General features: G+C 44.7%; 2 protein-coding genes across 37 annotated transcripts in view; one reads left to right on the top strand and one right to left on the bottom strand.

The window, feature by feature from the left end:
* FNBP1 (formin binding protein 1) overlaps positions 1-4,860 on the bottom strand; it is a 102,778-nt gene extending 97,918 nt beyond the window's left edge. For all 36 annotated transcript variants that reach the window (XM_074846736.1, XM_074846768.1, XM_074846767.1 and 33 more), the window contains exon 1: positions 4,606-4,860. In XM_074846736.1, the coding sequence (XP_074702837.1) occupies positions 4,606-4,629 (24 nt within the window). In that variant the 5' untranslated portion in view covers positions 4,630-4,860. The remainder of the gene's footprint in view (positions 1-4,605) is intronic.
* Positions 4,861-10,470: 5,610 nt separating this feature from the next.
* GPR107 (G protein-coupled receptor 107) overlaps positions 10,471-12,857 on the top strand; it is a 40,774-nt gene continuing 38,387 nt past the window's right edge. The window contains exon 1 of the mRNA XM_074846604.1: positions 10,471-10,607. Coding sequence (XP_074702705.1) covers positions 10,497-10,607 — 111 coding nt within the window. The 5' untranslated portion in view covers positions 10,471-10,496. The remainder of the gene's footprint in view (positions 10,608-12,857) is intronic.

Consider the following 12,857-nt stretch of genomic DNA (forward strand, 5'->3'; position numbering starts at 1 on the left):
AGGGGGTAGGAGGTGTGAAAATGGGATGGGTGGGATGACACACAGATTTCTATTGTGCTCAACTACAGTGGTGCATACACTCAAACTAGATGTTGGCTTAAGAAAAGAATCAATATATCAAACCTAGATTCAGCTCTGCAGATCCTCTGACAGGGAACAAGCTGACAAGAACAGAGCCCTCATTTAAGATCACATTTGACTACTGTGCCCAGATAACACCACTATGTAATGCCACCAAGGTCAAAAGCACCTAGGTACTCCAGAGGGTTTCCAAATGTGAGTCACCACTATATGCAACACCCATACATTATGCATACTCTTGAAGAACAATCCTGCTGCCAAACAAATTTAAGAAACGCAGGATTACAGCTGTTTAAACACAAATTCTGCTGATGAGATAGACCTAAGTACCGAAGGAGGAAATGATTTATTAGTTACAGACAGCAAGGGGAGCTTTCCTGTTCTGAGTTGCACCTATGTTTCATCCTCTGACAATGAGGATGTAGTTAAGATAACATGGTCTACAAGAATCCCACCTGCTTTAATACTGTGAAACAAGAAATTACTATTACTGAAAATAGTAATTTTCTAAATCATAACAGGTTTAGAGACAATTCGCATTTACAAGTGGAATTAACTTTATACGGCAAATATAACACAAATGGTATTTTTTCATACTAAAGCATACTGGAACACACTACAAAAGGCGCTGTCCCCAAAGTATCAGTCACATGAGGCGTTGGTCAACAGAGCCCCTTGCGTAAGGATGGCAAATTAAGTTCTTTGGAAATACACAATATTGACCTTCTCACAGGCTAAAAGGACAGTGACAGCTGTTAGCAGACATCCAGCTTTTCACAAAGGTCAAAGAAAAATTTGGTTAAACCACCTTCCTCCCCAGTCTTTTTTTAAAATTTTTTACATTGAACATGAAAAAGATACAACAACAAACCCACTGTGTCTGCACCTCCGAAACAGTCATAACAAAAAGATGAATCTTCCCACATTTAATCGCTGTACCACTTGCACTTGCCATGTGGTGACAGTGTTCTGAAGAGACAGTTTTTCCTGGACCACTTAACCACAAATTTATACGTAGCTCCCCCAAACTACATACTGTACCAAAACTCATTACCAAGAAACTTAATTCCCTTCAATACACCAACCATGCAGCCGCAGCCTTTTCCACTCAAAAGACAAGGACCAAAAGTCAGTTTTAACTCTGTTTGCTATGTAATTCCTACCACTTGCTTCAAGGGCTTCATACCACACAAAAGGACATTGGTGGGAAGAGTAGCACACACTAACATTTTACTCACTAAAGCACCCTCCAGAATAGCTCTATGTGCCATGCTCTATGTTCTTCTCCATTACACAAGAGAGGAGAAGAGTGAAAGAGATCTGAGTATACTTTTACAGCCTATTGTACCCAAATTGTAGTTGACTGAAAGTACAAGCTGGGTCTGTACACCAGTACACATAATCTTTCCTCGCCACTTACATTGTATTTAGAACAATGCCAAGTATTTAGAAAACATTGCCAATTTCAAGAATTGGACATGAAATAAGTATCTCTTACACCCTCCTACCTGCTAGCTCTTAATACCACTCTTAAACTGGGGTGAAAACCAAAACGGTTTGGTCCTATGATTCTACTTTATCCTTTAGCCACTGCTTCTTCCTCCAGCTCCTGAATGTTTCAAGTATAATGAGCAGAAAGACCTCTGCTGGGGTTGGGTAGACTGACAAACCGCAGAGCAGCCGCTGCCCTGTACAGCGTGCTTACACACAGGGAACTCGCAGATGGTTACAGGAGACCTTCAGGTTTTCCTCTAATGCTGGATTGCTTAGAGGCCCCAAATGATCTCATTATCCCAACCATTTAGCCTCATACATGATAGAAATGCTGCATTAGTACCCCTAATAATTCTGCTGGTTATGGGTCCATTCACACTCACAGGGCCGATCTTAAGATTAAACTCAAAAGTCTAGAATCCAGTGAAATATCAACAGCAACTTCGCAATAGGATTTGCACAGAATACACTCACATCACAGCACAACGCTGAAGTCTGTCTTGGGAATAACTTACATGTTGCCGAAGGGATTTTATTGCTTCTGAAGTATAAAGCTTTCTGCAAGCGGCTTTTTTTTTTTTTTTTTCAGGAATGAGCAGAAATTCTACATATATCGATGCACATTAATATTCTACATGCTCTAAAGAACAAGCTCGATTTTACTTCTCCTTTGCTACATTTAAAGGGGTGAATCACGAACACGCATTCAGTCTGGTAGATCAGCACATCAGAGGTGCAGGGTGCAAGTCAAGCCTGATCAAACAACACCGTATCTTCCTAGCAATTTCAAATTTCCAAACTACGTTGAAAACACTTGCCTCAACTTTTCAGTCCATCAAATGGTTGCATCCAATCATACACAAGTCACATCAAAAACCAAGTATTTATTGCTTACAACACCTGTTCCTAAATACCCATTCCCTTACTACTAAAAAACAAAGTTCTAAGGTAAATTGAAGTTTAATTTTGTTTAAACAAAAAGCATGCTATAATCAACAAAAGGAGGTAGCATATATTAAATACAGGTTGTTTGTGTAGCTTCCTTTCCCAGTGAAAGGGAGAACATGGAGAGATAAATCAGTGTTTTGGCCTAAATACCCAGAGCACTAGAAACCAATGCATTTCCAAAGCTCTGCCCAATTTAAAATAAAGCAACTCCTACCAATTTTGTATCTAGAATCATTTAATCTGTTGGTCCAACCCTTTTCCTTGGTAACCTGCCACACTTCTCAGAGTTACTACATTGAAGACATGAAAAATAATACTTTGATCCTGCTGAACCCAATAATTTCACCAACAAAATTTTCAGGGGAAAAAAAAAATGTTACAAAAGCAGTTCGTAACTGTTACAGAAGACAAATATATGACTGCACAACACCTGCAAAATTACACAGAACAGAAATAACTATTTATAAGCACTACTCCGCTACTACTGTTCTTGTCCAGAATCATCTCAGTATCACTTGCACACTTTTAAGAATGCAAAAATAACTAAGTCCATCTCGAGAATTCAGAATTTTCCTGTGTCTTAACTTACTTTAACTCCACTCAAACTATTTCATCTCCCCCCAAAGCATCCAAGATGCAGAAAAAGAAGGCAACTGCAGATTTTCCCAGAAACAGTCCCATGCAGCAGAGCTGTTTATATATTGATGAATCAATACAGCATCACTACAATATTTCATCAGTATGTACCACCTTTCTTTCTCTGGAATATACAAACATACCATAATAACCTCTCAGTAAGCATTTGCTCCCTAATTTACTGTCTAGTTCTAACCAGATCTAGCTATATGCGACTACAATGTCACAGCAAAATGGGATGCTTACTTAACTGTCTGCCAGAACAGGCCAGCATTGCATCCAGAAAGGACAATTAGCACCTCTAAAATAACTAATTCGATACAGAGACAGTTGAAAAGCTTAGATATGTTTACTCGCGCTGGTTACTAGCCACAACCCAATGAATACAGGAGCGAAAACCTGCAGTGCTTTGCAATCCCGATGACCCTCTGCCACTCATTCTTGACTTCTCCATTCAAAACACTATTTCCGTTTTCCTCTTCCCCCCCCTCCCGAGCACAGATTTGTCCAAAGATGTTTCATGTCCCACCATTAAATTACCAACCGCTTGCACCGTCTCCTGTCCACTCCTACAAGCCCTCAATAACAGGTTTTGCTCCATGCTCCACCATCACGCTGCAAACATGGCTGCATCATGTCCTCTTTGTGACTGAATATGTATATCTCTTCTGCCTTTCAAGACTTCTTTTATCTGCCTACCCTTATTTTCCCAGATGAGCAAGGGACCATTTCAAATCGCTATTACCCACTTCTCCTTCCTTTTAGCAGTTTGATATTTTCCAGTAATGTTCCACCGTAAACCAAATGCATTTATACTTTCCAGGTTCACTTCAAAAACAATCAAGGAGGCTTTATACATTGAAACCCTCCTCACCATTACAACGTACTTATTCACGAACAGAAAACTCTTCTAATAAAAACCTCCGTCCTTCAAAACAAGCGTGGAAAGAAACCCCTTAGCAGCAGCGAAAGGAAATTTTATCATCTGGCTTTTCTTCCCTGCAGCTCCCTCTCCTGAAATTGGACCCCTTGTATATAAATCCACCTCGGAGCCTCTCCCCCAGCCTCCTGCAGAAGCCACACAAACACCCACCCCAGTCTTTGCCTGAAAACCTCCCTCCGCTCTAGAACCGCCGTCGCTTTTTGTGCTCTTGAGCGGGTTTTTTTGGGGTTTTTTTCCATTTTACTGAAGAAAATAAATAAAACTGTTAAGTCTCCCCTGGGATTTCCCTGCGGGCTACATGTAAAAGTTTGGAGAAGGAGGCGGGGGGAGACCCCCCGGAGAGAGCAGCCCGCGGCCAGAGCTCCCCCGCCGTGCCCCGCACAGCGGAGCCCCGGCCCCTCCGCACGGACCGTTATGACACGGGGCGGGCGCGGCGCCCCGCGGTAACCGCCGCAACGGCGGCCCCGCTGCCTCCCTCGCCCCCCCCCCCCCGCCTCACTCACCCACAGCTCCGTGCCCCAGCTCATGGCTCCGCCGCGCCGCCGAGGGCCGGCGCTGAGGGGCGGGCGGGGGGCGCTCGGGGTCTCTCTGTCCCCTAGCTGGGCTTCCTTCCCCTTCGCTCTCCGCACGCGGCGGGGCGAGGCGGGGGCAAGCGGTGCGGAGAGGAGCGGGACGGGGCCAAGCGCTGCTCACCGCCGCTCCCGCCTCATCGCGCCGCAAAATGGCCCGAGCGGCGCCGCGCGGGGAGGCGGTGGCGGAGCCGGGGGGGGGGGGGGCGAGTGACAGCTCCGGCGCACTGCGCAGGCGCGGCGCGGGGGGGGGGGGGGGGGGGGGGGCGGCACTGCGCAGGCGCAGCCGCCGGACAGCGCGGACACGGTCCCTGCTGGCACCGACCCCGGCCCCCCCAACACCCCCGGGGGTCCCCGCACGCAAAGCGGCGCGGCAGGCGGCCCCCAGGCCGTTGCGAGCACCCGGCAGGGCGAGGAGGGCGCTCCCCGCCCGGAGGGCAGCGCTGGCCGTGATCTCCCCCCCCCCCCCCCTCAGGTGTCCCTTCCCCATCTCTTACCGTCCTCTCCCCGAGCGAGGTGAGGCAGTTCTTTGGGTTTTTTTAAAGCAAATGTTCCGATTTCGAGCATTTGGAAGGGGGGCAACCGCCCTAGAGAAAAAGGACACCCACACCCTTAAAGCTGACTGCAAGGGCTGACTTCTTCAAACTCAGCTACCCAAATATATATAGATGTACACACACCCAAAAAACTACCCAAATCCAGGAGTATTAATACCACCATCTGTCACGCTCAACGAGCAAGCAGAAGAATAACCAAATTATCTGCTTTTGCATAAATGTGGGTTATTGTAGCAATTATGCAGGCCTTGCAGAAAATGGCTCATTTCCTTGCCAGAGAGAAATAAGATTTATTTTGTGCTTGTCTTCCTCTACAACAGCGTTTATTTGAGCTGTGCAATCTGACTTTACATTTCTGCTTTTCAGCTACAAGAAACGTAAAAAGAGCTTTGGAGTGATATTTTGTATTTATCCCTGCAACTGTTGGTGAAAGGTTTACATGGGGGAAGAAAAAGGGAAGCACATTTATTCACCTGAGGAAAAGGTATCTGCTTATAGAGGGTGGGGATCCCTTTGATGTCAGAAGATAAAAATTGATCAGCTGCTACAAGCGTTATCTCCTTTAGATTAATGCACTTCTTTCACCGATGCTTGGCTATTAACATACATGAGAAAGGACAAGAATAACTTATTAAGCAATCCAACATTTAGAACAACAATGAAGACAAGTGTTATGTTAATAACTGAATGGCATTTATTTTTATCCTAGTTCAATTGATTTGAACCTTAGAACGCTGCTCCTCACACAGCTGTCTTTGAAGACAGACAGAGAACAGGCCACACTTTTAATGATGAACAAAAGTTATTACTTTTAAGGACTTTGTAACAACTAAGAAACACACTGTTCAACTCATTTTACAGAGTACTTCTTCCTGCTCCTGCCAATGTATTTAAATATCTGAGCCTGCCATGCTGCCTAAAGCACAACCACAATCTTCCAAGGGTTTGTACTTCCACCGACTCTCAGAGAAGGGACACCAAAGCATTGACCTCTGTCCACCCAGAACGCGTTGCAAAACCAGACAACGTGGTTGCATCACGACTTTTTGAGAGTTTAATCCATAAATACTTGAGTTAAAAAAAATGTATAGAGACCAAACAGAAAGCAGCACTAGTATCATCTGAGGTAAATTTGCTGTGGAATTTCCTTTTGCACAAAGAGCTGGGAGGGGAACAAGGCAAACCTGTTACACCAGCACAGGCAGGGAAACCTGTCCACACTGAAAGACAGAAATGCTTAACCAGTTACAGAAAGATAAAGGCCAGAAATGCAAGTTTTGTATTATGATAGTACATTAGAATCAACCATGCCAAAACCTATGAAAAGGTATTAAAATTCGTGTGGACAGATGTTCAAGGCAAACACTACACAAAATTAATTCCAGATATTTCTGGAAGGGGACTTTTTCCTATTTTTGATTGCCTTTATTATTTAGCCTGAAACTCTTTAAGACGGGGACTGCTTTGACATTATTGCTTTCAGTTGTACAATGCCCAAAACAGCAGGGCCTGCAGCTTGGTTGTTCCCTAATTACTAATGTAATTAACAATGGCTCATTAAGAGCCATTTATACTGAAGCATGATGCTGGAAAGCTCAGTCCGTCCCAGCCTCAAAAGAATAATTCTAAACACTGCTTAGAAATTATTTTATCTATCACTTCATTACTTAATTTGTACAATCCAAATCTGAACAACACAGAAGCTGATGGGAGTTTTTCTTTAGCCACACTGAGAACAAAACCATGCAGAGCTGTTATCTAGATTTGGGCCTATTCCTGTAAATTCTCTGTGTTTTCCTCTCCCCTTGTTATGATGCAGAGCACTCCCAGAGATAGATCCTAAACCCAAGTAGAAGCAATTCGCTTTTAAGAAGGCTAGGACTTTGTTTAGGAGACCCCAATCCCATGTGAAAACAGCCAGATTAGCTGCTGAATGATTCAGAAGGTATCTAAAGAAGAAAAATAAACTACATTTCAATCTAAACCCTTTTCTCTAGGCTTGTTTATTCAGGCAAAGCAAGGAAAATCACAACTTTCAGAATGCATACAAGCATTTCTGGCTTCCAGCATACAAGAGGAAGAGGACCCACCTTTCCCCCTGGATTTATCACCCTTGCAGCTGCTTCCCTTTTATTTTTATAATTCTACCCAGATCATCCACATCCAAGACAAGGAACATAGATATTGCTTCTAACCTCTCATACACTGGGACTAAAACAGCACCAGGAAAGCAAGAGGACACACCTTTCCCTAAGGCCATCACAGCTGTTTCCTCTCTGCTATTACAACACTACACAGATCATTCAGACACACAGCAAGGGCCCTTGGTTCTCTTCAAATGCCCTATCAGGGCCCAGAGGGGTCTAATTAAGGCCTGATTAAAACCTGATAAACCTTAATGGCCCTGACCAGCCTCACCTGTGGCTTCCCACCCCGTCTACCCATGGAGTCGAGGGGCCCCATTTAAGCTTTGGCCTGAGTATTCAGTCTGTTGGAGTAGTGTTGTGGGGGCATTGGTCTCTGGCTTAGCTGTAGCTATGCCTAGCTAGAAACCCTGTTGATATGGAGCCAGGCCCATCCCTGTGGACCTGTCCATCCATTGCTCGACTGTGTCTGACCTTGGTTACCATCACCTAAGTTGATTTCTCAACTCACCCTTGCCCCTGTCTCATTGCTACAAGCTCATCTGATGACACAGACTCTTGGCTGCTCCCAGCTGCCACTCCTGGGCCTGCTCTGCTTGTCTCACTCAGGGAGTGTGGGACTGGACTGTGAATGGTGAGGCTTCTGCTCTGCTGTCCATGTTATCCTGCTTATCTCTCAGCTCTGCGTCCCTCAGGGAAAAGCCAGCCCTTGCTACTCCTCAGCATGCCTGTACCTCAGCTCATGGAGTATGTTAACAAATGGACACTTCACCAGTGGATATCTGCCTTGCTCTGTATCTGTAGGCTCTCCCTATGCTAAGATTTTTCTGACACTGCTGATACTTTCCATCTAATCTCAATAGTTGCCCATGATACACTTCAAAAAAAACACGGAAGAAAAATCTGTGAGGAGTTCTAACTAGGTGTTTGGGTACAAGGAAGGAATAAAGGAAAGAGATATCCAGGCTAAATATGGTTAACCACAGCTGATAATAACTGTACTTGCTAGGAACAGCACATTTAGAGAAAAGCGAATCTTGTCTGGAAGCTACAGTAAAACATATCAACGTAATGATGAGAGTTGCTGTTCTAGCATATTCACTACAGACAGCAGCCAGTTTGCATATTGATAGGAATGTAAATTTAAGTATAGACATCTTTTAACATACACATTCTTAGAAAAATGCATAGCCAAAGTAAACATGTTATAAATTCTAACTTTGATATTATTTAGTCTAGGTAAGTGGGAAACTTAAGAGTTACTACAATATCCTAATAGTTGGTAGAGAGTTACACAGAAAAAAAATATTCAGTCAGTTTCTAGTTTGTGGCATAGAAATCCCTGATTGCTATTAGGAAACATCTTCAGACTAAGAGAGGCTCTTCAGCTGAACCACTCCCCAGAATTGGAGGGGAAAGCCTCGAGCTATTTGACCACTGAGGTCACATAGTTAAAGTGTGCCTGATACTCAGTAGTGGAGCAAGGCGTGAAAGCCTGTGCTGCAGCTGTGGTTTCTCAGGAGTCAAAAGTCTCTAGGTGTCCCAGGTGGTCCATGACAGAAATTATAATAATCACAACATAAAAAAAATACTAATTCCAAGAAAATTTCTGGACCAGAGTTATCTTTTCAGAATAAATTATCTGATTGTAGTGATGCAGGCTTCTTACACACTGTGGGGTGTAGCTACGGGCACTACAAGGCCTGATGCTCCCAGGACATCTAGCGGCATGTACAAGTTACTGCCCAGAGAATGAACCCTACTAGAAAAACAGACTGATTTTTTTTTCATGCTTCCAGATATTTTCTGGTACCAGTCCAGGTTTCTTTGGCTGATGGCGAGATTATTGTGTTTATTTTATTACCTAAGAATATAAAAGAAAAAGAGGGAAATTAAACTATAAGAAGAAACGTACAGTAACATCTGAATCACCTCTGTACGAAGACGGGGCATTCTACATAATCTTGTTAATATAAAGGTCAAGACTATTGATTTTTCTCTGCCTTTTCACCCTCACTTGCATTTTACTACTCACCTGGTCAAATCCAGCTGTTTATCTGGCTCTAGGTGAAGAAACTTGCACAGCTGTTACTCCATACACTGAAAGGGAAGATCAGAATGTTTGAGTGCCAAGAGCTGACAGCACAGGACTCCTCACTGAAGAATTAACATTCATATACATTGATGGCTTCCCTTTGCATAGTCTTTCAATTATTTTTTTAGCAATGTGTCGGTCTAAAAGCCATTTTAATTGCCACTATTCATGCTCATTTTGCTTCTTGTCTTACTCTCAGTTTGAGCAACAAAGAAGTCATGGAAGCCAAGCCCAATCTGCTTATCATTTCACTTTTAAGTGGGACTACAGCTACCAGTTTCAAATAGTTCAATAGCTGCAAAAATAATTCAGTAAGAAAGCAGAAAGCCCTTTGGTTTGTTACATATTTCTTTGGTGATACTTAAAATTAATACTCTAAACCCTGCTTTAGACAGAGAGGCAGTTTTTCAGCAGTTTGGGCTACTTCATACTCAGACATCTGCTCTCACTATAACTCCCAAGAAGAAGCTGAAACCTGCTGGCTGATCCACGGCTGAGCTGGAAGCACCAACCCGAAACCTCCCTACGAACTCTGCTGTGTGGCTGAGGGCTGAGGCGGGAAGAGCTCTGGCCTTTTTCTGTGGGTAGAGCAGCTCCGTGTCACCTCACCCCAAACCAGGGCCTGGCTAAGTACAGAGGCCGGTCTGGGGAAGGGTCAGGGGGTTCGCTTTGCCCAGTGTCCCCCCTGTGAGAGCGGCGGGGCCACCAGCCAGGTTGCCCACCACAGGTCCCCGGCCACTGCCATGGCCCTTACTGAGGGGCCCGGGCCAACCCGGAGGGCAGCATCCGGGCGGGGGGCAGCCCGGCAGAGCCCGAAAAGGCCCTAGAGGGAGAGAAAAAGGCCGTGAAGCCACAAACCCCCTGATGACAGGAGACGAGCGTCTGTGACAGGGGACACCCAGCGGGGACGGGCGTGAGGGGCAGCCCCGCCCCGCCCCGCCCCGCCCCGCCCCGCCGCGGTCACGTGCCCCGCCCCGCCCTTTGACCCCGGAAGTGGCTCGGGAAGAGGATGCTGATGCTGGAATAAACATGGCGGCCCGCGGCGCTGGGGCTGCGCTGTCGCGGGCCGCGGTCGTGCTGGGGTTGGTGCTGCTCTGGGTGGGCCCGGCCGGTGCCCGCGTCCATCATCTCACCCTCAAAGTAAGGTCTGCGCCGCCCTCGTCCCTGCTGACTCGCTCTCTGGGTCGCCTGAGGGGAGCGGCGGGGCCGGCCTGGCCCTGTCTGCCTCCCGTGGGCCGGGGCTGTTCTCCCCGCGCCTCCAGCTTTGTCTTGCCTTCTGCTTTTGACTTTTTTCTTCTTCGTTTCTTTCTGAGCTCTTCCCCTACGCTTCAGCCTTCCCGGTCCTCGCTGTGTTCTGATTTTCCTGTTTATTTTCTCCTCCCCGCATCCCTATAACCCGCATCCCTGCTTTTTTGGCCGTCTGTTTCTTAATCGTGGGGAAAACGTGTGAAGGGGCCTCAGAACCGTGGTGGCTTGAAAGCGCAGGTGCTGCGTGTCCTGTTAAAAGCGAGGTAGAAAGCTGTGGGTGATAAGACAGGGCTGAACATGAGCTCAGGGGAGGTTTTTGAAGGGTGGTTGGGGTTGCTTTGGCTTTTAATCTGCACTCTGCAATAGTTTTCTTGTCCTGATCAGCAGTCGCTTGACTCTGAAAGGCAGCGTGGCTGTCTTACTGGCCTTCCAGATGTAGTTTCTTTGTGCTAATCAAGTGATCAATAGAGGTAGAAGAAAGCATTGATGCTGACTGCTCTCTAGTTTGGTTTCATAGGCTGCTGGTTGTGAGTGTTGAAAAGAGTGTTGTTTCATCCTGTGACTATATTTGCGAAAAGCTAGTCATTCAGGGCCGTTGATGGGAAGTTGTGCAGATTGTGGCAAAGATCTGTAGCTCCAGAGTCCTGTTGTCTGTTGTGTTTCAAATGACAGGCTGCACAGCTGTTCAGTGTTAGAGGAACTGTGCATTTGGTGTGATGTTTTTTAAGGGCTTCTATATAGTTCGTGAAGTGCTCTGTAAATCTTCAGAATGATGTTAATTTTTTGTTGTCAACAACATGCAATATTTTCCCATTAGAAACAGTGGAGAAAGTTTATAAAGTGGTATATGACTAGGACCAGCATTACTGCATTCTAGTAGAAGTTTAGGGAGAATGCCAAAACTTTGCAGGAGCTCCCCTTCAGCCTTTGGGATACAGTGAATGCTACGGGGACACTAACGACTTATTTGTAGGGAATTGTGCAGATTATGTAGTTGTCTAATGTGCAACTGTATCACTATTGTTCTGCTTCAGGAAAAGTAAACTTTTCTCTGAAGCAATGAATTAGGAGGTTTGTGCTGGTTACATTATTGTTTTGAGGAATTTGTGACCAAAAATTGAGTGCTGGAAGAATTTTTCCTAGGCTGGTACTCTTCTGTTACATAGAAAACTTTCAAACTGGCCTCAAGCAGATGTTCTCAGCAGCAAACGTTATGGCTTCTAGTTCCCATTAGGGTGTGTCTTAACCACCTGGATCAATTACTAAACTGTGTTTGCTGATTTTTATTTTTTTTTTTAATGGTCAAAGTGGGGTATGGTTTTAGTTTTGTAGGTATTTTGTGTGAATTGCAACACTGACCTACCAAGCACCATGGAAAGTAGAAGTGTGTTAATGCCTTTGTCCACCTCCTGTATAAACATGAGCTTTATTGTTAGAGCAGTCTCTCCCTTTCTACTTCAGCCACTGTTTTACAGCATATCTGTAAACATCAGGCTCCAATAACTGTACCCTTTCACAATGAAATTTCCCTTCTAGTGTTCTTGCCCTTGGCGCCTTGCTTGTAAGTGTGCTTTGACACTGTGCCAATCTAGAGGCTGCAGCTTTGTGTGAGTGTTTGATATTAGGTTTCCTCAAACAAGCTGTTATTGCTTAAGTTAGAATAGCCTCATTCTTGTATCTTTGTAATTAGCATGTTAAGGTGAAACTCTTCTTGTTGTCAGAAAAACAAACCACAGTCTGAGCAGTTTCCTGTTCTGAAAATAACCTTTTATCTTTATTAAAGCATACAAAATGATTTATTTCCTCAGAGTTAGAAAAATTATTTGTTTGAATCTTGCTGTTAGACTAGCCTCGTCAAAGGAGACTCTCTTCCTTAGTAGCAATTGTTACTAGCTTTATTAGGTTAATGGGATATGTTAAAAACCTGCAAAAATTGAAGTTATAGGAGACTGATGGAAACAACTTTCAGAGGTTTCCAGAAGTAGCTGGTAGCTGGAATGTTTCTCTTGACCAAAGATAAGATTTTTGTTGTCTTAAAAGTTGAATGCTATAGTATTGAAGCTTTATGTTTTGCATAATGCAATGGCAAGCTGAGAGAATGAGGAAGTTGGTCTAAACAAGGCCTTTGTCAGGTACGTGGTT

This window comes from Strix aluco, chromosome 20 (genome assembly GCF_031877795.1).
Source record: "Strix aluco isolate bStrAlu1 chromosome 20, bStrAlu1.hap1, whole genome shotgun sequence".
Taxonomy (NCBI): Eukaryota; Metazoa; Chordata; class Aves; order Strigiformes; family Strigidae; genus Strix; species Strix aluco.